A 27,063-nucleotide genomic window follows, 5' to 3' on the forward strand; every position below is an offset into this window, starting at 1 on the left:
CCAGAAGGACAAGAATGCGGACAACGGGATGATAGGATTTCAATATAGAAGAACAAAAAGTGACATGGACAAGCCCCAAGCCCAGATGGTCCGCGGCATGATCTCCACCCAAAGCTAGGAGGCCTCCCGCAGAGCCAACCGAGCTTGTTCTAGCAATAAATATAAGAAGCAGAGAGAAGGGTAGTGATAGCAGGTTTTTTTTCCCTTTAGCTCAATGTTTCTTTTTAAAGCTTGTCAAAACCAGGCATGACACGTGATCAAAAAAGGCTGTTTATTTAAAAAAAAAAAAAAAAAAAAAAAAAAGCAAAATTAATGGAATTTCCATATTTCACTGGAGAACCTTAAAAGAACTATTTACATAATGTACAATTTCCCTAATAAATGAAAGATGACACTTAAAATTGTTACCATATTAAAACAAAAACTGTCCATTACTGTCTCCAGTGCAAAATTAATCTGACACGTAGTTCAGACATTGTTTCAAATTATAGACAAAAAGACCTGTTTTAAGATGTAGGGATTCACTTAGTCATCAAAACGGATGTGTTTATTGGATTCCTTAGCTCGGGCCATTATGATTTTCTCTGCTTTAGAAATGAGCTGGAGAAAAAAAATAAATAAATAAAATTAGATTACAGTAAAGTGAATATATGAATAATAAAAATGAAGGGAACATTCAGTAATTTTACAATGCAATTTCTATATACTTCAGCTCAGAACTCTTATTCATAGTGGGCAAATTTGTTAAAAACACATTTTCTCCAATACTTGCCATAAAACAAGAAAAGGAACTTGGAAAGTAAATGTGGGGGGCATAAATATTTTGACCCAATTGTACATACAGTATAAAATAGTATAATATGGTATAAGGTCACAAGGTCACATGTTCACCTTCTCTGTTCCTCGCCTCTTCTCCCTTGGCCGGTTTAGTTTCACTTGCCGATCAACCAGGATTTTCTGCCAGTATCTCTGCTCGTGGTCGCCTACAAAAAGGAAGTACACCACACATTTCAGAGCTGTAAAAACTTGCTTTGGTTGTCATGGCAACAGACACAACACAGTAGGTAATAATGAGTTCAAGTCTACCTGAAAGGATCTCCATTTTCCAGCTGTGCTCTTTCTGTAGTTCAGTCTTGGCATCGCTCACGGCTTTGGCCTGTTCAGGTGTGTGAAATCGGACGTGACATTCAGCATCTGCTTCTGTGAAGTCAACGTAGGCCACCGTGGAGATTTTAGACAGAATTTCCTGTAAGAGACATTTAAAAAGGGGATATTATGTCAAATCAACTTTAACTAGCTTTTTAAAACCATGTTATAATAGTGTTCTCTAATCATAAATTTACTCTGTGTTGTATTTTTATTGATTTATGAATGTTTGAGTAATCCTGAACTGCGTTTGAGACATGAGGCCTCAGAAAATTTTCACTTACTCCCTACCCTGCAATTTGAAAAAAAAAAAAAAAGTATATTTTAATTTAATACTAAATACTTCAAAATGTGTCTTTTTTTAAAATACCACTACCATTCAGCTTAATGTATTTTTCTACTTATATTCTGTGTAGTGATCTGGATCAGTAAATATAAGTGAAAATAATAAGTGACATAGTGAAAAAGTGAGTTAAGTGTTTCTTGGTACCTTGATTAACTTTCTTCCTGGTAGGGGCTTATTATCAGTAATCTTCAGGATAACTCCACTGACAAACTGTGGGGCTTGTCTTGTTGCCTTTTCATTGCCTTCTTCCATCATAACTGGGCAAAACAAACAGTCAGTGTAACATTCCATTCCTCCATCACTACTAGTACACGAGAAAATGAGTTACTGACCATTTTGTTGATTATCTACTTCTTTTTGGCTCTTCTGCTCCTTGTGGTCAATCTTTGTAATACATTTCTTCAGGGCTGCCATGCTGCGCTTTTGTAATATCAAGTACTCTGCCTTCAGTTCAAGCCATGCCTTTCTGAAATTGTTAAAAAAGAAACAGATTAAAGGGAATTAATCACGTAATGTTATTAGCCATGTTGAAATGCAATAATATCAAGACTCACTTGGGTAAAACCCGCAGTGGAATGACTTCCTCTCCAATCTTCAACTTCTCTTTGTGCATCTTTTTTCTTTTCCTTTTGGCTTTGGCTGCAGAGTCATCCATATTTTCCTTTTCATCTTTAACTCTGTCTTTCTTGTCACTTTTGGCCAAAGAATCTAATAGGGGAATGCAAAACCGGTGTATAATTAAACTCACAAATATCTTTTGAAATCCTTTCGTGTGATTTGAAGTGAATGATTCATTACCACTCTTGGAACACTCTGCACTTCCACTTTCATTTGTCTTTCTCATTTTAGACGGTAATTCACCCTCAGATGCATCTACTGTTTGCAATCGGCGTCTCTTTTTCTCTTTGCCTGCTGTTTTCTGGGCTCCTGTTGCTTCTGGATCAGACTTCATCTTTTGTTCGGTGGGCTCTGCTTCCATTGACTGTTCTTTACTTTCAGTCAAAGAAGTTGACGAAGCACTGGACTTCTTTTTCTTCTTCTTACGCCTTTTCTTCTCCTCTTCTTCACCTGTTATTGAAGTATAAAAATTAGTGAAATAAAATAAATGGTAGACATGGAAAAAGAGGTGATATATTGGCAACATGATCAGATCGTAGTAGTTTTTAGGGTATTAAAAATCTGAATATTAAGCATGAATCAATTTCACTGCAACAACCCACATGAGAAAATTGTTTGTTGTAGTACCTGTCGTCGTTGGTTTTCCAGTTGTGGTGGGCTTTTCATTTGTTGTGGGGTTTTCAGTGGGCAAGTGCAATGTCTTCCTACATAAGGTTTTGGGGAAAATGCCTGGCTTCCTAGGGGCATCTTCAGGAGGATTATTGAGCATCTAATTTGGACAGATAATGAACAATGTTATTTCATTTTTGTTTTTTGTTTTTTGTTTTTTTTCATTCATCATTTCACCTCAATGGCCTTTTCTGCTTGTTCGGCTTTCTCAAACTCAACAAAGGCAAAACCCTTAGAGTCCCCTGTGCTCTTGTATCTGGGTATACTGACATAAACTACGTTACCACACTTGGAAAAAACACGCTCTATCCAGTTGTGTGAGACATCTCTGGGCAGAAGTTCCTGTTACAAATAACAAAAAGCAAGTCAGCAAATAATAAATATCTAACATTGTAACATGTTAGTGAAAATTCAACTTACTACATAGACCGTACGGCTGTCTTCATCATTAGGTGGATCCCCTATTGGATGCAGGCGTCTTACTTTATTTCCTTCCAGATTAACCTGGCCACAAAATAAAGTTAGTTACATTCAACATTGTTTACAAGAGCAACATTGATGTACTGTACCTCAACCACAGATGAATTCTTCAGTGCTCGCGCAATCAGTTTGGTGTCAGTGGTAAGATTTTTCATTCGATTAAAACTTGCCAGAACAGATATGTCAACATCTGTAACAAAAGAAAAGGTGTTCCAGTAAATATGGTTTTATAATAGATACACATTAAGGTGCACTATGCGACTTTGCTGGTGGAGGGTTTGTCATCTGTTTGTGTCATGAAAATGTTATTGATTTGCGTGATATGTTAAAAACACATAAACAAATTCATCTTTCATTTATTCAATTAAGATATTTTAATTGCCATTAAATAATTTATTCTGTGGGGTTGCCTACTTGCATTCGTAAAGATTGCCCTTCTGTGGAATATTCCAGGGAAAGCAACATCTCCATGGAGAAAGGTTTTGAATGAACAATCCACCAGAAAATGTAGTGTCCATTAAATAGTGCTACTATATATATATAATTCAACTTAATTGTGCCTTACATCCATCACCAGATTCATCTATGAGTTTTCTCAGAAAGCGATCCTTGTGGAGGTTGACATCTCCAAACCAGAAGTCCACTTGCTTCTTCACGTCAGTCAGAAGTTGCTTGACACGAGACCGTTTTTTCTTTTCCTTGTCTTTGCTCTTGCCACTGGATCCAGCAGCATCTCCGGAGGCAGTTCCTTTCTCTGTGTCAATCATTCTACTAAAACATTTAAGTAGGTAGGTAAGTAGACAGATAAGACCAGTGTTTTAAAACTTTTTTTGAGTCTCAACACAGTTTTTATCCTCAAATCACACCAGTTCTAGAATAATGTGGCATAAATATTGTCCACGCCACAGAAGTGGTCAATTATTTAATTGGGTATGTGTCAATCTGTTATCTGGCACTGCCAGATAACACACTAGTGTCCCGAGCACACTAGTTGAAAATCAAAACATTAGACGCCCTTTGAGTGGCCCATTCATTTACTGACCGTGGGTTAATTATACTTTTCAAAACAAGGCTGTTTGTTGTGGGTGTTTATGGGTTACCCATATATCATAATATCAACACCAAGCAAGTTCACAAAAGAATATATTCCACTTGTTTACATCGCACTGACAAAACAGTAAGTAAATTTCATATTACATGCAAAAGTTATGTTATTGCAAAAGTTTCTACTGTAAACTAAAATTGATAGTCTCACGAATGATACAAAATAAGCACGAAACATGTGAACCTGTTCTATGCAAGTCATGATATACACAAAGCAACATTATTAGGTCAATATTATTATTAGTTAATTATCTTGTTTTGAGCGTTTGAATCAGTTTTACACAAGTTAGTGGTGGTGGTGGTTAACCATGCTAGCACTTTATTTTGCAAGTACTGACGGAGTAAAATTGTCTTAATGCATAAGGTGCATAAAATACAGATAAAGCTTAATAACTCACCTTTACTTTGTAATTTAACGGTGAAGAAAATTAACAAAAGAAGGACAACTGAAGGGTTTTGTCGGCTAATTTTAATCAATCGACATTTGTCCGTTCAGTCAGAGCCGTCGCAGGATAAAGTCGTCACTAGAAAGAGCGGGGGCACGTTCACGGGGCATGTCGCTGGTATTTTGACCACGGAGCTATTAAAATCATTTTCACCTAGATCCGTGCTAGATAGCTATGGAATATGAAAAAAAAGAATGACAGATTACTGGTTTTATATTTTATTGATAAAATACATAACATTTCTGGAAAACAAATATATATTTTTCAACGCAGAAATGTTTCAGTTTGTTCCATATAAAGGTTCCACTTAAATAAAACATAGTAACGTACACGATAAATACATACAAATACATAAAAACACGGCATCTGTGCGTTTTTTTCCTGAAATGAGGTTATGTCTGACAAAATGTTCATGGCCGGTTAGCTCAGTTGGTTAGAGCGTGGTGCTAATAACGCCAAGGTCGCGGGTTCGATCCCCGTACGGGCCACAACATGTTTTTAATTTGTTTTGTAGTATAAGATTTAATGTAGAGTTTCTGCATTAACTCACAAAGATAATGTACTTTGAAACCTCTTAAGCTTTTTGCAGGTATCTTCTTCAGTGCAGCTTTCAATTCTGGTCTGCAAGAGTTTGTACAGATTCTTGTAGAAGGTCTTTGCCCATTGGTCCTCTCTGCAATGCACTGGGATATTGCACACTTTGTGGAGAACAATAAGGAGCCTGTCATTGCTGATGCCTTCACATCTTTTTAAGACCCACTCTCCCCATGAGTCCCACACTGCATCATCGTCATCAGTGAAGTTTATGGAGATGCTTTCTTGTATACAAGCTGAATCCAAACAACCTCTCTCTTCCAGATTATTCCATATGGCTCTGTGGTTAAAGTAGATAGAAAAGATTTAATTTAGGCCTTATTAAATGTAATGGCTTTGTGTGTCATCTGGTCTTTTTTGAGAATAGCTGTAATCTTTACCTTAAAGGGCCCATATTATTTTCTGATCTGTTTCCTCATCAAAAACATATCTAGAGCTAATTTTGTTTTATTCACATATGTTCCCTCAAATCCTAAATATTTAAGTTGAGTTCTTCTCTCAATCAGAAAAAACTCAGGTCGACCTTGTGATGTCATGTGGTAATACAGGAAGTGCTCCACTGTGTTCACTAGAATCACTTGGACAATTTCAGCCCTGGAATTGTCTATCTCAAAAGAACAAAGATGGAATGGAGCATTTTGAGCTTTGGAGATGTAGCCACAGCCCAATAATGTATGTTGTTGAAGAGGTAACAATATTCAAACTAAAAGCTCATAATAGTCAGTTTTGTGTCACCTGTGTGCTCACTTACACAATTTTTCTCAAAGGATGTGGAGTTAAGTCCGCAAGTGACTGCAGGCCCTTTTGGCTCACTCTGTTACCTTCCATCCTGTGATCCCAAATTTGTAAAACAAAAATAGATACAATACTGTAATTTTATGCAGATTTGCCAATATGAAAACTTTTTCTCAGGACACACAATTTCAGTTCCTCAAATTTCATCATAAGCTTGTTCGATTGCACTAGCTTACCACAGTTCCTTGAGCTGTTTATTGTCGCGTATGGCTTTAGAAAGAATGACTAATTCATCATCCCCAATGTTTGACCACCCAACACTGGAAAAAACAACACATGGTTTTTACACCCAGTCACATGATGAGTTACAAATCGAGTGGTGGAAAAGTAAAAGTAAGAAAAAGTTGAAAAGTACTATATTTGAGTAAAAAAATGTAGGTATCTTTATTTTACTTAAGTACATGTTACTTCACTACATTTGAGAGCAGGTATCTGTACTTTTTTGACATTTCACTACATTTTTGAACAGGACTCAAAAGTATTTATTATTCTTTGAGAACTAACACTAAAGGTTTATTGTTACCATGTACATAATTTGAGCAAACAAAAATATACAAATAAAAACAGCTAGGCAACCCCCGATCAATGTAATTGTTTCTACTGAACAAAATTCAGCACTTTGTTGGTAACATCACTACATTTGATGCTTTATTAAATCTCAAAATCTACATGTAATACTTTTACTTTTTACTCTTTAAGTACATTATTAAACTGATACTTTAATAATTTTACTTAAGGATATTTTTCATATGACACTTTTACTTTTATTTGAGTATTTTTTTGGTATCTCTGATATCTGTACTTTTACTCTTTCACCACTGTGCAAATCAAATCCTTACCCTAGCACTTCTATGATGTCTGATTTTTGTAGCACACCAGCAATAATCCAAATTATGTCCATATCAAGGGTGTTATCTCCAAGCCTTCAAAGTAGATTGCAATAAATTTTGAGAAAAATAACTTAAAACAAGCCAAAACATATCTTCAGTTTACTCACCATAATCTTTCACATCGAATCAAATGTGGAAATAAAGTTTTTAGTCCTTCACAGCTTAGTCCCGTCCCAGTGAGATCCAGCTCCTCTATTGCACCGTATGTGAGATTCAAAAAGTATTTAATGGCTTTGTAATCCATTTCAGACAGTGTTTCATCGCTAACATTTAAGCGTAATCTCTTGGGTTGTACATCAAGGCCAAAATTGGGATCTTGTTGCTCCACAAGACAGTGCAAATTGTTCAAGATATTACCTCCATTCTCGCACAACGCTGTAATATTTCTAATCAGAATTTGTCGATAGCTTTCCGCTTTGTCTTTGTTGCAAGTTAGCTGGACATGTCTCGATAACAGGTTAGCGTTACGTTCAGATAAGACCCCAGAAAGAAAACGACTGAAAAGGTCCAAGTGTCCATTGTTTGCTCCTTCATCTGTACTTTCATTTTGCAAAGCTTCTGGGAATGGTTCATCCGTAACAGCGCAATACATCGCTGCGAAGAACTCCTGTACTGTGAGGTGAGTAAAGGAGTAGACTTCCTCCACAAACCCTGGTTCTTGGGACATTGTTTTGTCAAGGAAGGCGCTAACCAGTGTGCATCCTTCTAAGGCCTTCACATCTTTGTCATTGCTGTAGAAAAGGGTTTGATGCTCCATAAGTTTGTGGAACGCTAACTGACCAAGCTTTAACACTATATCAGACAGTGGTTGTGAGTTGTTTTCATCTTTCAAAGTTTGTTCTCTTGTCTGAGTGTGAGACCGAAGCATGGCCACTAGATACTGCACGTAAATGTCCGTCATTGTGTTAGGACCTTCACCACACAACTCTTTATCTTTGAGGATGCAGCAGACGATGTAGCAAAAAGCAGGTATGTAGCACAGTGTTAACATTACCTCATTTGCCGCTACAATAGAAAACATTTGGTCTGCAAGTTTTTTGTCTTGGAAATAACGGGTAAAGTATTCTTGAACTTCAGTCAAAGAGAAGCCAGAAATGAGAACTAATCGACCGATGAATCCAACTGGGATGTAGTTAATGGCAGTAGGCCGACTTGTTACCAGTACAGATGCGTTGGGTAGAAGTTCCCCTTGCATCAAACTCCCAAAGATCTCCACCACCTCAGCCTCTTCATCTGGTTCACTCACAAAACAATCCACATCACATTTTCCATAATGTTTGAACTCATCGAAACCATCTAAAATAATTAATAGTTTGTTGTCATTTGCTAAAATATTGTCTAGTTCTTTTGCCAGGTGTCTGTTTTTGCGCAAAATCAAATCTTGAAGGGTTGTTGGCTTCTCGATCAGGTTGAGGTCTCTGAAGGTCATATGGATGATGAAGTCAAACTCGAGGTGTCCTTTTGACCTCCCAAAATCAAATAACATTTTCTGGACCAGGATAGTCTTTCCGATGCCAGCAACCCCTGTCACCAAAACCTTCTTTACTGGACGACTCTCCGTAGAAGTGAAGAGTTCTTTTGGAGTTATTTTTCTATGAAAAGCTGCCTTGTGCTGCAAAGAGAGACGCTTATGGCCAAACGTCAGGACCTCGTGCCGCTTTATGTCCAAATCCTGATGTCCATTTACCAAAAGGAGACTGACATAATGTTCAGAGAACAAGATTTTCTCTCCATGTCTGGTGTTATAATACAGCATACTTTCACTTCTGTGCTTAAGGACATCCTTGTGCTTCAAAAGGGTTTTGTTGTACTCTGAGAAAAAAGAAAAAGAAATAGTTTGTGACACATCTGAAAATTAGTTAAACAATTGCAGAAGTCATGATGATTCTGCATGTGGTGTTTATGGAATTGTGTTAGGACCATATATTCATAACTGTGCTGCAGTGTGCTCATTGTGTCCTTTTAAAACACACTTTTCACCTAGTTTTTTTGAGTTATTTAAAGTTGCACAAATGGGCAATTGGAAGAGGAACTTGAGAAGCCTGACAGCAGACAAATTTAGAGAATAATCCAAACAGACGTTCTTATACCTTGATAAATATAAAACAGGCACAGTGACATGTAACAGTAGTGCTCTGGCAACAGGGGATGTACAATTAAACTGTTAGTCACTCAACACATTGATCATTATTATTCATTTTCTTGTTAAATTATTATTCTTTATCAACTGGACAAAAGTTTTCACTCTAAAGAGTCCAAATGACAGATACATTTTTCTTTTGCTAAGGAACCTACCTGGACAACTGAGGGATTACACAGACATACATAACATCTACATCTATATTTTAAATTTAGTGTCATCTGAAGGACAAAACTATAAAACTGGCACTGAATCTGATAAAGAATAGAGCAAAAATTTGAAAAACTAGGAGCGGTGCAAGAAACACAGTTCAAATCATTTAATACTGTCAGTATATAAAGGTGTTGCCACTAACAGACTGACTCATGATGGAAGTAACCAAAAATGCAAGTGTATGAAAATGACTCTGAAAAGTACGTCAAAGAGGTTCATTTTGGTATTTCAATATGATTTCCAAATAATACTTATTTTTAATACACCAGTGTGTTGTTTGCACACATCTTGACAAAGGTTTGAAGAAGGATGCAGAAGGCATCTGAAACATGTCTAGGGATGTGTAAACAACACACTGGTCTGTTAAAAAGAACCATTATCTGAAAAGTTAAGTTTTATGAAAAAGTTACTTGAGTAAATGAGTCTTACCCACCCCTGCCTCTAACAGTAGTTTTGTTATGAAGTGAGTATTTTGAATGTTATTTCAGATCAGTAGTAGATATAGTAGATTTGGGCTGGGAATCACAGGGTCCGTCATGATTCCATATGATACGTGATACATGGCCCACGATACGATATTATCACGATATGGTGATACATGTGATAATCGATACTCTGGTTCTTAAAAAAACGCAATGTATCATGAATACATTTTAGCAACACTATTTCTTTGGTAAACCACTACTGGTGCAAAGTTATATGAAATACATTTGAATAATCAAAATAGTGAATATGTCAAGTGTATTGCATGAACAAGTTTCCTTTCAGTAAATAAGGAACGAAATAGTATTGTCACAAAAAAAAAAAAAACACGATATAATAACGAGACAGTAACGATACTGTGTTACTAAATCTAGTATAACAATATATCGATATTTCAGTATTTCTGTACACCTCTAATACAGATTTTTACAGTTTTAAAGGTGCACTGCGTAACTTTTCTGGTGGAGGGTCCAATACCTGCTATCTCTCACGATGACGACAAACTTGATTTACATGACTAAGCTATATTACAATTCAGATCTGTGGAGAGTCGGCCCTATTAACATAAGGAATTATTGTATTTTTGAGCAATAGAAACACCTCTAATGAATAAATGCTAGTTGGATGTTTTTAATGTCATGCCATGGAACATTCCTGGAAAAGCAATAACATGTCCGTGAAGTCAAGCAGGTAGTGGACTTACCTGTCGACTGTCCTTCGCCCTGTTGTGACTGCGGCTCCAGGTGAGGAGACTTGATGATAGAGAGGAGGACTTTGGCAGCTTCCTCTCCTTTGCACTGAACAATATCCAGAACTTGTCTAACTGGCCCTGGGTCCCAAATGACATAAAACCTGCTCTCTGTCGTCTCTGCTAAACACTCCATGGTTCACAAGATTCTCCAAAACTGACTCGATGCGTCCCTCCAGCTGATCCACAAGAGAAACACGCAAAACCTGAATAGCCTTTAAACTGGAACCTTCTTCTTCCACCATTATGTACTTGAGTAAGGCATCTTAGGGTGGTATTGATGATTACAGCAATATCATGCGTAAGACAATGGGGAAGTGTTTCTTTTCAACCCACTAATGCCACAGCTGACTACATCTGTAATATGGGGATTGCCTGGTTTTTCCTGTCTGGCTGTGCTGTAGTTACTTTGATAAATCTGTAGTAGTCTACAGAACAAAATATTATGTTTAATGATGTTGATAGTAATGTAACGGAAAACAACCATTTTACAATAGGAATGTAATTAATTTTATTTAATGCTTTTTCCACAAATCAACAGAGTAATGCATTATGTCACCAGCAGGGGTCCCCATAACATTAATATCCATATAATCTACAGGGATATGAATACTCAGGCATTTGATATTTACAGTTATATACATGAAAACGTACAATCAAATAAATAGTCAACAACAAAATAATATCTACATTTAAACAATGTTTTTCACATAAAACATTTTACTCAATGAAAGGACAAGTAGCCTCCTGCTATACTTTGTGCTCTCTTCACTGCAATGTAAGAACTCATCCAAGACATATTCAAAGAGAAAAGTGCAAATTTTGCCTGCCAGGTATTTTTTCAATTTTATCCATCATAAAGTTGATCTCTACCAAATTGTTTTGTATTGTAACTAAGAATATGTCTGTCAGCAAAAGACTATTACGTCACTATGTCACTAAGTGGTTAAAAGAAACATTTCTTAAAATGTTTTTCTAAGACATATCTTACAAAAATAAAATCTTAACACTTACTTACAAACCAGAGTTTTAAAACACCTCCCAAGCCCTGTTTTCAACAAAAGGCATAAAGGAGATCTGAGTGCAAAAAGTCTCTCACTCTTTTTCCTCAAATGAAGAAGAAATGTATTTGCTTCAGTCAGACTCCTCTATATTAGATTAGTGCAACCCATGCAAAAGCAATTGAATTCAAACATAGTCTTTGTTTGGCCAAAACCATTAAAATAACTGTGATCTAAATGAATTTTAAACGACCATTCACTGCTAAACGACCCTTAATGAGCCATGAGCTTTTTTCCAGGTGAACATTATTTCTCATTTACTACTTAGAGGTTTAAGCTGCTTTTTCTCCAATCTATTAAAAACAGTTACCAATAAATTTGGATCTGCTGCAATAAAAGCAAATATCCAGTGATTAGCACAGGGGTCCCCCATCAAATTCAATATATTTTCTTGTATTGTACATGTGGTATTATTTTTACACCGCACAATGAATGTAAGGTGCTGCTATAAAACTCAAACTCAATTTTTTCACCATTGGGAAAACTGGTGCAGAAATTGCTTTTTTAGTTTCATTTTGGCTCAAAAGTACATACCACATGTTCATGATTCTCATTATTCAAACTTTTTTGGCTGCTGGCATATGATATATATATATATGTAGAGAGAGATTTTTTTTTTCTTTTAAGTAAAATTGAAGCCTTCATTACCAGCCCATCTCAAATCCATACCCTGCCATGTCTGTTATGTGGGTATGAACATGACTCCCTCCTTATGGTGTCCACACGTTTCTGTTGTGGTGACACTATGGGGGTCAGTCTCTTCTTAGGCCAGTCCAGTTTGTCCATCTCCGGTCTCATGTCTCAGGTGTTTCTGCAGGACTCACAGCAGCGGCTCTTAAACTGTGGCAAAGGGCAGAGCTCCAACTGTCGGACCTTATCACAATATCTGGTGCTGTCCAGACACTCTCCTGCTGAGGGGAATACACATAGTGATGTTAGTGATGTTATTCCAAACACTTAATACTACTACCACTGCCACTACCACTACTACCACTACTACCACTACTACCACTACTACTACTACTACTACTAATAATAATAATAATAATAATAATAATAATCTATTATGACCAAACTAATATTAGACTAATAATTAACCTACAATCATAGAGCTCATATGTGTCATTCACTTTAAGGTTACAGAAAATTGACTCTTGTGAGCATTAAGCCATGTTAGAATGTTCTTGTGTCATCAAAAACATAGCTGGAACTGTGTTTTGTTTCATTCAAACATGTTTGAGTAGTCTAGCATTATTAGTCTAGCTACAACTCCAAAGCTCAAACTGGTCTGTTCCACCTTGTGAAGTGAGTTTTCAAGTTAGCAGCTACCTTTTTACCTTTTGTACAGTAGAGATTGGTAATTTCGGGTCTTAAATTATTCAAATGATCTAGTGACGGTGTATGGACTTTAAAAACACAGTAGAGAACTTCTAGTATTACCATATGACGTCACAAAGTGGAGTGTTTTCTGTTTGAGAGAAGAACTCTGCCTAAATATGCAGGATTTGTCTGTTAAACATGTGTGAATGAAACAAAACAAAACTCCAGGTCTGTTTTTGATGAGGAAACAACATTTTTTATTATTATTATAACATGGATCAGAAAATAGGTCTTTTAACAGTCAGATATCTTATTAATGTTATGCAAGAATAAAGCCACATTTATTTATTTTTCCTATGAAGTTATATTTATATTCACAATGACCAAAGTTGTTCAAATATAAAGAGTGTATCAATGATGTATGTAAAGATGTATTTTTAAAAAGAAAATCATTGTCAAATCAAAAAGCATGTCTTTTTTCTGTTTTGTGTTTTATTCTTACCTCTGCCACAGGACAATATATTGCACCTCTGCCAGCTGGAGGGGCGGGGCCTCCACATGCAGTGATGTTCTCGCGTGGCCTTCCCCAGTCCGCCGATGCACACAGCTGACGAGCCGGGACTGGAAACCATGACGACCACAGGAGGCAGTGCACTGTGTCCATGGACCTATCCTCCACTGAAGTGCACAAGCATCAGTGGAGCAGTTCCTCACAGAGATAGGCCTTAAAAACATAATTACATGCAATTAATTCAGAGTGAATCAAAGGACCCGTATTTTCTGATCTATGTTATAATGTTGTTTCCTCATCACAAACATACCTGGTGTTGTGTTTTGTTTCATTCATACATGTTTAGCACACAAACCTGCATATTTGGGCTGAATTCTTCCACCTTGTGATGTCATTTGGTACATACTAAGTGCCCAATTGTGTTTTAAACTTCATACACCTTCATAAGAATCATTTGGATAATTTCAGCCCTGGAATTGGTGATTTAGTGAACAAAAAGTAATAGGAGCTACTACTGCTTCATAACATCAGTTGAATAGAGATTTGAAGATGTAGACAGCCTAACAATGCAGGATTTTTCAAACCTGTGTGAATGAAACAAAACACAACTCCAGGTATGTTTTTAATGAAGTAACAACATTATAACATAACTTAAAGCTCACAAGAATCAATTTTGTGTAATATAGGACCTTTAATCTTTATCAAATTAACTTTATGAGATGCAGACCTTTCCTAAGTTACAGTTATCTTTCAATGATGCACACTTGCACATTCTCCACTAAGACTGACCTTTATAGCAAATAAATTATTCAGTTTCTCAGGTAAAGGTTAAGATGTTTACCTCTGAAGTCTGCTGCACAACCTATAGGAGACTTTGGTCCCGTTTGTGTCCTGGCAGTAAACATGGCGATGTTGTGTGGCCAGACTTGAGCCTACACACTGACCATGGCACTGCAAATGTGAAAGTGACATTTAATTATTCAATATCATTTTTCTGTGCTATGAAGAGCTGATTCATACTATTTCTACAGACGCAGTATACTTGAGGTATATCCCTTTGCTTATCTGTTTTGCATAATACTAAACATACTTGGGAATATAGTTAATGATTAAAAAGATGAGTGCTTCAGGGGGTCACTTAAGTATCAGGTCAGCCGAGACGCTACGACTACATTAAAAGTTCTTTAATAGAGTCGTATTAAGGACCTTTTAATGCGAGTGCCTCGGATTTTTCCCTTTGATATTTGGGAATATATTAGAGACTCATTTCTTTGAGTATTTTTTTTTACCTGTCCCCAAGGAGTCGTGGCCCATCTGACACAGGGCAGCATGTTGCACAATCGTGTGTTTGAGGGGCTGCGTCCTGTGCAGTGATGGACCCCCACTTCTTTGGCCCCGTCATCTGCACCTGTCACACATCGCACCCTCCTGCGTTGGGACCCTCCTCCACAAGCAGACGAGCATTGAGACCACGGTTCAACCTGCCACCTAAAACAACCATATTAAATGACCGAGGTGCACAAATGTGTTTTTTCCACAAGAGGAATAGAACAAAAGAACAAATCTAAATATTATACTAGGTCTTATTGCTTCAATTGTAGATGTATGTGTATTCAAATTAGACTTCAGTGTCATTGGTTAAAGCTGGTAACATGCATATTATTCTCCTTATTCCTGTTGGAGTTGAAGAACTGAAACTGAATGATTCTGTACCTGAATGAGCAGCCCTGACCAGTGCACAGTGGCAACATTTGACTGCTATTACTCCGCTCCACACATGTCTGACCTTGGGCACAGTTTCTTCCTTTTCCAACTGCAAAACATAAAAAGAAAAAACTTTAAAAAGACGTTATACAAAAGGTTGCATTAGATTAGAGTTATTGTACAATGATAAATGAAGGGAAATTGAAAAATCAAAACTCAACACTTATTATTCAGAAGTACACACCCTGATGTCTGCACGCTATGCTATCTTATTTTGAAACTTGCCCCTATAATTGTTGTCATATGTGGGGAGGATGTGCAGGAGCAGTGAATAATCAGAATGGTTGTGCTTTGATGGGAGACAGTGGAGAGGTGACCCATCTCCGGACATTCCTCAACACTGAATCATTACCACTGACTGCAGAATCCTAACTTTATGTGACTGCATGTGTGTTTTACAGTTTTCCAAGATTTCTTATACAAAACCACAAAAGAAGTACAATAAGTACAAACTCAATATGGCATCTTGTAATCCTTACCATTTACTTGCAGCCAAGATGAAAGTTTGGCAGTTCCAAGACGGTTCCTTGCGGTGCAGGTGTAAAGCCCTTCATCATGTTTGTTTGGGAATAGTATCTTTAGTGAACCGGTGGGCAAAGCAACTACTCTATCAAAACGAAAAGACACATCACACAATTAATAGACAGAAACAGAACTTTGCTTTTCTCATGTTAAGGTGCACTGTGTAACTTTTTTGGTGGAGGGTTTGCAACCTGCTTGTTTCCATGCAAAAGTTCCACAATATGACATTAAACTTGTTTATATGCATGGAGGCAAGCAGATGACGCTAACAAGCAAAGTTAGAGGTGAGATCTGGGAGAGGTAATCCTGCTAACAGTAAGAATACATGTTTTTAATGTATTTTTGAGCACAAATACACTCATAATTGTAGAAATGCAAAATACTTTAGTTTAATGTAATACTGTGGAACATTCAAGGTAAAGCAATAACATTTATTTTTTATTCATGTTTATTAAGGACATCACAATTGCATTAGACAAGCCAGATGCATTGCTTTGAGTGTTTTAGCATAAGTGCTAGTTTTCAACACCAGTCCATATAAAAATGTAAACTACATGCATAAAAACACATAAGTTACATACAGATAAAATATGTACAGTACATTTACAGTATATATTTTTCATGTACTGTATATATACAGTACATGAAAAATATATACTGTAAATATACATATATACAGTACATTTTCAGGGGATGCATCCGTATGGAAATGAGCTGGTGGCAGATCCTTTATCAAAAAAATTACACAGTGCACCTTTAAGTATTATTTCCTCTTGAGTAATTATTTATCTTCAATTGCAAAAACAGATTTTTTTAAGAAACAGTGAAGCAAAAGATTCCTGAATCATGAAAGAGCATCTTATTATTATTATAATTTTTTTGTCAATTGAAGTAAAGTGAGGCTTGTATTCTATGTATTGTTTGTACTGTATTGTTTTTTTTTGTTTTTTTTTTGCAAATTAACTGAACTTAAGCAATGCTTTTAATTTTCCTTTTTAGCCTCTTTTATGCACGAGTAAGCATGGTGTCTTTACCTGCCATTGTAGTTTAGTGCTTTTCCATTCTTGGTCCATTTTATGATTGGTGGTGGACTCCCCAACGTATTACATTTCAGCTCCAGACTTGCTACTGGTTTTTGCAAAAGCACCGGCAACCCTACATGCACTATTTTTTCAGAAGAAGAAGGCGCTGTTCCTATTCTTCTGGGCTGCTGGATAATCACGGGTCGTCTTGGCCTTGGCGTGTGGACTTTGATATTGTAATAGAGAGGTTTTTGAGTTGCTGTTCCCGGATACTGGGTTGACTCATTGCTTTCACTGTGTATCTTGGTTAGCTCATTAAGCAGGTGGGCTAGCTGTTCTTCCCCAGACAGACTGTGCATTATCTCATCTAGCTTGTGGCTATCAACAATAAGCACAACTGGGCCGGAGTGCTCTAAACTTTCTTTTTCATCTTCCAAGGTTGATCTGTTCTTTTCACTTAAATGAAGTTTATCAAAATCTTTTACATCTTGGACAGATCCTTTGAGTTGTATCATGCGCTCCACAATGTTGTCATAGTGGTTTAATAAGGAAATAGGAAGCTCAGTCTGGCCCGGTTTTTGAGGTCCGTTAAGCCTTGACACAGCAGCTTCTGACAGTGACAGTTTCTGCTTGCTTCCAATTATCTTCAAGACTAAATGTTCCCAGGTTTGACCATCAAGGCAGGTATAAACTCCAGCGTCAGATGGAAGTAAATTGTAAATCTTGACATATCCCAGAGATGTGATGGAGAGGTGAGTGAGGCTGAATAAAGGTTTCCCATCCTTTAACCACTGGATGTGCCCTTTCCGGAAGCGCCGAGTCGGGCAGCGCAGGATCACAGGAGTCCAGGGGAGCAGGTAAGCGTAGCCACCAACCAGTAACTGCAGCTTTTTACCCTTTTGCCACTGGATGTAAACCTTCTTTGGGGGTTGGTTGGTGGGACCTGGTTTGATTGAATCTGTAAAACAACTCATTGATGTAATATGATTCAGACTGTTATTCTATACTTTAATATAGCACAAAGTGATAAAGCTTACTGTCACAGAGGCTGAGGGAGCATGGCCTGACGCTGTTGGGATGGGCGATCTGAGAACAGTTTGTAGGATGAATGGTGCGATATCGACCGTCCTCTCCTTGTTTCCGGCACACTGCCTGGAGCCTCTGTACGCCAGTGCCACAGGTCACTGAACACTGGAGACACAAGAGGACCATTCAAACTACACTATTTAAACTATTACAAAATGCAGCAAAAATGTGCAGCTCTTCGTGTGAATAATACATGTGAATCATAACTGGCACCAGTACCTGGGACCACTCGGTGGTGACCCACATGGCAGGGCAGTCCTGCCTGGCACAGGCCTGCTGGGTCACAGGGCTCTTTGACGGGCAGAACGTGTCTGGCAGGTCTAAAATGCTGCCATCTGCCAAGCGCTGTTTGCACAGGACCTGCCTCCTCTGAACTCCTCCACCACAGCTCCGCGAGCACTGCAGCAACACAAATACAGAGGTGCCATTTCCTTTAGAGAGGGATCACCTGGATTATATCAACAGTCCCTGTTAAATGCATCACTTATGATCAGATGTTTACTGGCCTCACCTTGCCCCAGTCACGTGCATCCCACATGGGAGGGCAGTCGAAGCGGTTGCATGCTTGAACAGGGCTGGGCTTGGGGCTCGGACAGTCCTCGGCTCTCAGAACCTCCGTGTGGTTACTGCCCCGAAAAGGCCGGCGTGTGCAGGCCACAGAGCGGGTCATTAGACCCACACCACATGTAGCAGAGCAAGAGCTCCACTCCCCAGTGTCCCACCTGTGAACACAGGGTTTACTGCCAAACTGTAGCAAGCACAATATATATGATAAGCACTGGCTGCTTATTAACATGTCAGCACTGCACACATGGTTTAGTTTTGTGAGATATGCTTCAAAGCTCTCATCCTCCTCCCTCTGATTAGTCACAGTTCTTAGAGTTTGTGTACCTTTATTTCAGGCTTGTTACGTTCAACATAAAGAAATGTAGTCAAGGGCAGTTTGTGTTTTTTCAATAACCCCTAGAGCAAACTCTTGAACGTGTAAATTCTTAAAAAACACATTCTGTGAGAGGCTGATTCATGCAGCTCAGCTCTGGTCCTCCTGCACACTGTGATATTGGAGAAATCCCGGTGGCAGGCCTTTTAACCTAATGTTTTTTCCACTGACCTGTGTGGCTCACTATCCACACTGGTGTCCAAGCCGCTTTCACACAGGGATTAATAAGAAACGTTTTCTGTTCCATCCTGAAACTAATATGGCTTATGTACAACTTTAGCTTACAGCATGTAGCTGTGACCACTATAGCAGGAACTGTACTTTAGGCTTGACAGATTAGGTCATATTTTAGAGCTATCCATATTTACTCTGGGGGGCAGGACTGAGGAGAATTGGGAATGGGGCTTGTTTCTGGACCGTTACGACTCAAAGCCAAATCCTATGGTTGTTTCCCTTTCGTGGGGAACAGTATCCAAGCAGAGCAGCTTAATATGGGAGGGTGAGGAGGCCTGTGGGAGGGAGCATGGGCCAAAGGAAACACGTCCAGTACAGGGTTTGTTGTGCCTGAAAACAAGATTGAAAGCTTGAAAAAACAGCTGAGAGCGAGTGGCTGGTCTCTGGGATTTCTGACAGAGTGTGAGCAGGCAGCATTGACAACAGCGCACCGTGTTACCCTGAAACGTGTGGTCCACCGCAAAATCATCCACTGAGCTACACATCAAGCTCAAATCATGATGCTTCTTAATTATTGTGTTTAGACTATTCACAAAAAAACAAAACAAAACAGAAAACAAATTTAGCACATCATTTTATATTTTTTATGGAACTTTCACTTTAGAAGGCTGGTACAAAATAACAAAAATATTCAAACTTTCTAAATAAGTCAAAGCCATTTCAGATAGCAGCAGTAGTAGCCTAAAATAAATTTCTGATACAAATTATAACATTTTGGTTGCATTGTTGTATTTGGAACTTCTTCCACTAGTCCAACCTGTTTCACTAGTTGTATGGAAGTAAAAAATGCATGCACTACATTGAATTTATACCACTAATATCCAAAATGCTTTTTATACAATCAGTCTTTGGTCTGAAAATAAAAATATGGTACCCAAAGGAGGAGTCTTAATGCATTACTCCGCCTCACCACTGGGGACCAATATCAGTGTGAGGCACTATATCTCTGTGAGTTGTTCCTATTAAACATATGGCCTTAGTTTAATGGAAAATACCACTCCCTAAGGAGGAACTCTGACCTTTCTCTTAAAATGCATTACTGCTCATAAGAAAAGTCTATCTAGATGTCAGCGTAGTGTGATAAATGTGGTCAAATATATTTCCAATCACTATTATTCATTAAGCAATTCTACATTTTTCTTTGTCGGCTCTATTGTAGATCATATTTTAAGATTTAATACTCATGATTTAACTTTGCATATTAGTTTGCCCTCTGTATCTTACATTTGTACTACATATATAATATACAGTATTTAGACAACAAAAATATAAATTTTTAAAAAGTACACTTGAATTTTTTTACCGCTTAGACTTCAATTAAGTGTGCATTGTTGTAACTTTTCTGATAGAGATCTGCCACCTGCTTTTCTCTTTGGAGATGTTATTGCGTTATCTGAGATGTTTCACAGTTTAGCATTAAACCTTTCTATCATCATGGAGACCAAACCAGATCAAGTTCCCGGTCAGATCTGTGGAGAGGCAACCCCACTCATAGTTAAAAAGTCTGTTTTGTAGGCATTGTTGAGCTATAAAACCGCAAATAATTGAATAAATGTAAGATCAAGCTGTTCAATATCATACTGTGGAAGATCAATGACATTTCCATAAAAATAAGCAGGTGACGGATAGCCTGATTCATCAGCCTGTTTCACTTCGTGGAAACCATCTGACCTCACAGCATTAGGATTAGTTCACTCGACGGTAGGCGGGTACTTTTTGATTTAACCAATTGCTGCTATTTGGTCGTGACATATGTAATGCGGGCAATAGCGTCTTTCCCCTTGATAAAATTTACCAAACATTCTCTTTGTTCCAACTTTAAATCCTCGATCTTGGGAATCGTTGCCAACATAGAATGTATGGCTCTTTGTTGACTGGCTGGTGAGCAAACTCACACTTCCACAGTTTTTGCAATGACATAACCCCTCACCTTTACTACTGCTAGTACTTCTTACAACACACATTATAAGTATTAATACAGCTATCACTAAAGGCCAAATAACTTTCAACCTTGCATGATTGTAGCAAGTCGTCCTCTCCTTACACTTGATCCCATTGTATTGTGATTATAACCAGGCTCCGTGCAGTGTCCAGCTGACTTCATTTCCTCCTCTCAATGATACAACCATCTATCTCTGTCACCATAGCTCCGTATCAGTATCGGTCAGATGGTGTCTTTATTGGCGTTTGTAGGAGTTTGAACAAAAAGATGTATTGAATTTGTGGCTCTAATTCCTCCTGACATACACCATTAAAAAAGAAAAGATGAATTGTTTCAAATAGTCTTTGTGCTTAGCTGTGTACTGTATTAAGAGAACCATAGTGCAGTTTTGGCGGACAATCCTATTATTCCAGTTTAATTCCAAGTTTTAAAAATATACAGCCAAACCCTTTCCTACAACAATCTTCTTTGGATATTTTAGCTAATTATAATTATTTTCATTTCATTATTTTTCATTATTTTCTTTTCAAAATTTCTTTCAAATAATGATTTTATAATAGAGTTTATATATGTTTTTCCTACCTGGGTGGGCAGGGTTGAGTGTTGCAGTCTTGGAGGAGCTGAGGTGGTCTTCTGGAGCTCTCGCACAGGCTCTGATCAGCTGCTTCTCTGGTCTGTTTGTTCAGGCAGATCACAATAGCCTCTTGTACACCTGTGGGGAAAAAGAAAACTATTTGTGAATTGTGTAAGTGTATTACAGTACATTAAATATAGGTGAACAGTAAATGAAATAAAAATATTCATAGCATATAAACAAGGAATTCAATGTAAACTTTACCTTGATATTGATAAAAATATACGTAGCTGGCTCATAAAAGACCACTGCTTGTCGATCGAGTGTTAACCTTCAGCTTACTTGTTATTACTAGTCTTAAAGTTTCATTTTTGTAACTTTCCTGATGGAGGGTCCATCAAATGCTTCTCTGTGTGGAGTTATTGCTGCGTCTACAATGTTTTACAGTCTGGTAATAAACCTTTCTATCTTCATGAAGACCAATCCAGAGCAAGTTACAGGTCAGATCTGTAACTTGGCGGTAGGCGGGTACTTTTTTTTATTTAACCAATCGCTGCTATTTGGTCGTGATGTATATAATGCGGCGCTAACGGAGCTAACTGGTATATTAAGCTTTTCCCAAATCCCGTAGGAAGAAGAGCAATAATGCCTTTCCCCTTGATAAAATTCACCAAACATTCTCTTTGTTCCAGCTTTAAATCCTTGATCTCGGGAATCGTTGCCAACACAGAATGTATGGCTCTTCATTGACTGGCTGGTGCCCGGACTTCCAAACTGTCTAGTGTATTCCGATTCCTGACCTAGTCACTGGAGAGAAATTAAATTGAGTGGAGGCACTAGGTGGCGCCAACCTGGCTAGTCCTTTATTCCTTTAGGTGATTAATTGGTCGATGGTGTCTTAGTACACCAATAGTCCTCTTAAACATCTTATTTTACTGAAATTTTAAGGATTTATATGAACACAGCAGGAACAGCAAGGTATGTTGTCATTTGGCTGAAAATTTGGAAATGTTTGGAAGTTTAATCTGCATTTTTCACAAATACACAGTTTCAATGCTTTTCTGTATATTTTTGCATGAATCCCTGTGCAATTGTTTTCTTGTGAGTGCAGTTTTGATCAGATACATGATTAGATTAAATAGATAATTTATGGTTTTGAGAGTGTTTGCCACACCCGCTGTTTTTACTTGACTACTCGATTGGCAGGGCATGTCGTAAGTCAACCAAGAATTTCCTTTTTCGACTAGAGCTCAAGAAATTACACTATTACCACTACATGCCAACATCTGGCTTTGTACATCTTTCTTGCTACTATTATGCCATCTGTTAGCATTGTCTGTTTTCCATTACAAGTTTTGTTTATTTTTATTTATTCACATTTCAAACTTTGTCAACTGTGTTGTACAGAAACCAACACAGACACAGGCATAAATTTGATGTCAGACTCTGTTTTACATGAATCACTTCGACTGCTCCTAAATTTGGGGACAATAACAGGCCTGTGTGATGGTCCAGGAGTTATGGCCCGAAATCTGACCCCTCTGCGATCATCCCTCCATTTAAGAGTTTGTTGAGTTTGGGCGAAACACTGACAAAAGCCTACGCCCATGTGGAGAAATTAAGTTAGCTGGAAACACACAAAGCAGACGCACAAGCCTACAGAGATCAAAGTGAGCCTTAAATAAAGATGGCGGAGTGTTTAGAGCGACTGTCTGGGCCTGGCACTGGATTCACAACAGAGTGGGTGAAGTTACAGCGGTAAGGTTTGTACTACGACCATTATCACCTAATAATATTCAACCGTACTCCAGTTTTGTAAAGCTCAAATGACATAGGCATTTTCTACATAAACTGTGAGGCTCCGTGTAATGCACTGGTGGAAAATACGACATGACCACAAAGAGGGTACCACTCTGGTTTGGACTAGCTGTTTAAGTTCTGGCATAAATATTCAAAAGTAACTGGAACAGTATATTTTGGAGCTCAATATTTAACATGTGTACATTTTATTTGCAATAGCGGAGAGATTTGGGGTAGTTAATACAATAACATTTGAGCTGTAAAAGGTTGAAATAGTTCTTCTGTGGCTAATTATTGCTTCATTTTGTTATTGATTAGTTGCAGCTCAGGCCTTTTTAAACGGTTTACTAGGATTATCTTAAATTATTGTTATACTTATACTCTTATTTTATTGTTATACTATTATTGTCATACTTTGTAGAGGTTTAGTACCATCAATAGTAGTGTCAGCTGTAGTAATAGCATGGAAAATAAATGCTTGACTGAAGTAATAATACATCAGCCTTATATAGATCTCTTTTGGACATTCTAAGATGCTTTACAAACAAGATACTGATTCCTGTTCTTCCACTATTTCTACTTTACAGTGGATAAATACAATAATATCACTAAATACTACTATTTACTAACACATTTCTTGGGCAACTAGACATGCCCTGGGGTGTGGAGCTCTCAAACCTACTAGCAACACCACTTGCTCCCCGTACAATACCACATCCAATACAAGGTCCTCCTCATCACCTACAGGTCCCTCCATAACCTGGCCCCTCTCTATCTCACTGACCTTCTCTGTCTGCACTGTCTCACCCGCCGCCTCAGATCAGCCCACACAAACCTCCTCACTCCCATCATCAGGACAAAGCACCACACCTCAGGAGACTGAGTCTTCACTGCTACCGCCCCCTCCCTCTGAACTCACTCCCACAATCCATCAGGAACTTGGACTCACTGCAGAGCTTCAGGTCACTTCTAAAAACTCACCTGTTCAATCTGGCATTCCCTCCATGACCCCCCCGTTGGATTCGTGTATAGGGTGCTCTGGATTGTGGAGTGCGCAATCGTTTTTTGATGGGGTTGGAGTATTTGTATGTAAAGGCACACCCAAACTGCCAACTAGCTCACTCCATGCCTTCTTCTTTCTGCTGTTGTCCCTAACCCTAACCCTAAATCCTTAAAATCTAAAAACAATAATTAAACTAATGCACATTTTTCTTGACTAAGACACCTATTGACTATCATACCTCTCCCACAGCTCTCTGAACACTGGGTGAAGCCTTCATATTCCCAGTCGTGTAGTTCTTCCTTGTTAAAAGTCTTCTCCGTGTTGTTCTCTGGCTCCTCGGCTCCGGAGCAGGGGGTCCGGTAGCAGGTTTGAGTCTGGGCTGGTTTGATCCCCTCACACTCGTCGTCAGGCAGGTCAGCCACAGTTTGGGAAAAGGACAGCAGCACTTGGCATTTGACAGTCCGATGTTGTACGCCCGCTCCACAGGATTTGCTGCAGGGTTCCCAAGGCCCAGGGATGAATCTAAAGAGGATAATAAAACAGACATCGTAAAGGTGCACTGTGTAACATTTCTAGTTGAGGGACTGCCACCTGCTTATGTCCATGGAAATGTTATTGCTTTGTCTAGAATGTTCCACAGTATAAACCTATCTATCACAAGGAAGACAAGCAGGTTAGAGCACTACGCTACATTACAATCTGTGGAGAGTATTTTTGAGCAAAAGAAACAGAAACCTAAAGAAAAAATGCTAGATGTATATGTTTAATGTCATACCATGGAACATTCCAGGAAAAGCAATAACATTTCCATGGAGACATGCAGGTAGTGGACCCTACAAAAGTTGTGCAGTGCACCTTTAAGTCAAATTAAGTCTGTGATGTATAATGGAATGGTTTCCCCAGACAGATTAACCTGGCAATGACAAAAGTCTGAGATCTGCTTTTTGTGTTTGTCCTTGCAACGATCTGGATGTCTATCATATCATATCATATCGTACACTAAAATATGCAGAGTACAAAGTATTGTAATTAATACTCTCATTATCAATGGCCCACAAAGTCCTACCCATAATACTGAATATTATCACTCAAACTGGTTTAAATTTTCTGATGAGCTTTCTCACCTTTGAATAATTTTTGGAATTTGTAGATTTTTCTTACATTTGCTTATTTTGAAGTAAACGTAAGTCATCATAGTACAGTTAATATGTCCAACAGATGTTATATAATTTATGCTTATGACCTAATAGACTGCACAACTAAACAAAAAAACACTGACAGTGATAAATCTCCATGCTGCAATAAAGACATTGTTTTTCTATTGTATGCATATGGTATGTAGTCTAGACTGAAGATATGCCTCAAGGATATTGATTAAAATAATAAAAAAGTCATAAATCCTGTCTTTAGAGCTCACATTTTTATTTTAGTTTTTTTTACAATCATAACTGAACCTACCATCGTCTTAACCTGGATAATGTGCATATAGAGAACACATACACATTTTTCTGATTCTCATTATATGGACAGGTCGTTCCACATGAAACTCAGAACCTCCTGATTCTCCTCACTGAGCTACAGAGGTTGCACTAGCACTGGTTCATGACTGACTGTAGATGCTGGGGTTTTATGTAGTGAGCTTTCAGATCAGAGAGAGTCTTTTCAGGTTCAAACCAACTGGATTTCAGAAATGAACAACACAAATGAGAGATTCATGTGAGGCTTATTCTGCTTTCTGACGGGACAACCAAAACACCACTAGGTCATCATGTCCAGTGTTTTTTTTTTTTTTTTTTTTTTTTTTTTTTTTGGTAATTAAGAACAAATATTTTATTGAATTGTTATCAGTAAAACTTATATTTGATGTAACCATGTCTACACACAGATGGGTCATGGTTATTAAATTTAAAGGTGCATTGCGCAACTTGGGGGGTTCCTTACCTGCTTGTCTCCATGGTGATGGAGATGATATAGCTTTTGGTGTGACATTAAACACATTTATCTAGCATTTACAAGTGTTTTTATTACTCAAAAAAACAATATTCCTTCTGTGAATTGGGGTGAAACTCCAAAGATCTGAACTGGGACGTAGTGTAGTGCTGTAACCTGCTTGTCTCCCTTGTGATAAGTAGGTTTAATCTATACTGCGGAACATTCCCATGCAGAGGAGCAGATGGCGGACCGTCTACAAAAAAATCTCCATAAGCAACTCAATTTAAAGTATTAGTAGCCTATAAATTTGCAGCTTGTTCACTGTACATTCCTGCCCAGTTAACCTGCCTGACCACAGCACGAACGCACCCTGGAGTTTTACTGGACGGCTCAATAAAATACTCGTAATTACTGCAGACTTGGCTCTTTCACTGCTGCCGGGGAGCTCCTGGGATTTGGACAAACAAATGAATCAGTACAGTCAGACTTTGCACTCATAACATCAATGCTTATCTTCACGCACTGTTAACCTACATCAGTGGACTGGCGCACGATCCCGATTTCATTCAAACACCACATTAAGCCAAAATCTGTTCTTAATATTATCAATTACATTCACATCAGAGCACATCAGATTTATTTACTTTTAATGGCAACTTACAACAAAGCAGGTTTTTATT

The 27,063-nt window shown here is 38.0% G+C and overlaps 3 protein-coding genes and 1 non-coding gene across 4 annotated transcripts; 1 reads left to right on the forward strand and 3 right to left on the reverse strand.

Moving 5' to 3' along the window:
* Positions 1-277: 277 nt before the first annotated feature.
* On the reverse strand, positions 278-4,903 carry larp7 (La ribonucleoprotein 7, transcriptional regulator). Its single transcript, XM_020923896.2, has 13 exons — positions 4,762-4,903; positions 3,825-4,030; positions 3,349-3,449; positions 3,200-3,283; positions 2,957-3,121; positions 2,738-2,879; positions 2,291-2,560; positions 2,047-2,200; positions 1,825-1,958; positions 1,637-1,749; positions 1,087-1,246; positions 892-983; positions 278-600 (listed from the first exon to the last, which is right to left on the reverse strand). The coding sequence occupies exons 2-13, from the start codon at positions 4,024-4,026 to the stop codon at positions 526-528; spliced, it is 1,692 nt and encodes a 563-aa protein (XP_020779555.1). The 5' UTR covers positions 4,027-4,030; positions 4,762-4,903; the 3' UTR covers positions 278-525.
* A 108-nt stretch (positions 4,904-5,011) lies between these two features.
* Positions 5,012-10,967, reverse strand: LOC129409835 (protein NLRC3-like). The gene is given in 7 exon segments (XM_055156632.1): positions 5,012-5,683; positions 6,155-6,232; positions 6,375-6,458; positions 7,038-7,121; positions 7,196-8,900; positions 10,628-10,749; positions 10,751-10,967. Coding segments are annotated over 7 exon segments (2,568 nt in total). The 5' UTR covers positions 10,918-10,967; the 3' UTR covers positions 5,012-5,355.
* trnai-aau (transfer RNA isoleucine (anticodon AAU)) lies at positions 5,224-5,297 on the forward strand. Its single transcript has one exon. It is a non-coding gene; the product is annotated as a tRNA-Ile (tRNA).
* A 265-nt stretch (positions 10,968-11,232) lies between the features above and the next one.
* LOC129409898 (ADAMTS-like protein 1) lies at positions 11,233-26,406 on the reverse strand. Its single transcript, XM_055156825.1, has 13 exons — positions 26,393-26,406; positions 24,690-24,973; positions 21,657-21,786; positions 18,470-18,680; positions 18,178-18,357; positions 17,910-18,063; positions 16,885-17,830; positions 15,808-15,935; positions 15,278-15,377; positions 14,854-15,052; positions 14,406-14,515; positions 13,556-13,777; positions 11,233-12,641 (listed from the first exon to the last, which is right to left on the reverse strand). Exons 1-13 carry the CDS (start codon positions 26,404-26,406, stop codon positions 12,611-12,613), a joined length of 2,709 nt encoding a protein of 902 aa, XP_055012800.1. The 3' UTR covers positions 11,233-12,610.
* Between the last annotated feature and the right edge of the window lie 657 nt (positions 26,407-27,063).

This window comes from Boleophthalmus pectinirostris, unplaced genomic scaffold, assembly GCF_026225935.1.
Source record: "Boleophthalmus pectinirostris isolate CB_2022bp ecotype Guang Dong unplaced genomic scaffold, ASM2622593v1 HiC_scaffold_20, whole genome shotgun sequence".
NCBI classification, from domain to species: domain Eukaryota; kingdom Metazoa; phylum Chordata; class Actinopteri; order Gobiiformes; family Gobiidae; genus Boleophthalmus; species Boleophthalmus pectinirostris.

Bases quoted from the DNA above. Each gene is read 5' to 3' on its own strand.
- larp7 (XM_020923896.2), bottom strand. From the start codon at position 4,026: ATGATTGACACAGAGAAAGGAACTGCCTCCGGAGATGCTGCTGGATCC. The intron at 3,122-3,199 runs GTAAGTTGAATT...TATTTGTAACAG, and splicing joins ACAGCCGTACGGTCTATGTA to GAACTTCTGCCCAGAGATGT. The intron at 2,201-2,290 runs GTAATGAATCAT...TTCCCCTATTAG, and splicing joins TGCAGAGTGTTCCAAGAGTG to ATTCTTTGGCCAAAAGTGAC.
- LOC129409898 (XM_055156825.1), bottom strand. The intron at 15,053-15,277 runs GTACAGAATCAT...TGGTTGTTTTAG, and splicing joins GGTCAGGGCTGCTCATTCAG to GTGGCAGGTTGAACCGTGGT. The intron at 14,516-14,853 runs GTAAAAAAAAAT...TCACATTTGCAG, and splicing joins CCACGACTCCTTGGGGACAG to TGCCATGGTCAGTGTGTAGG.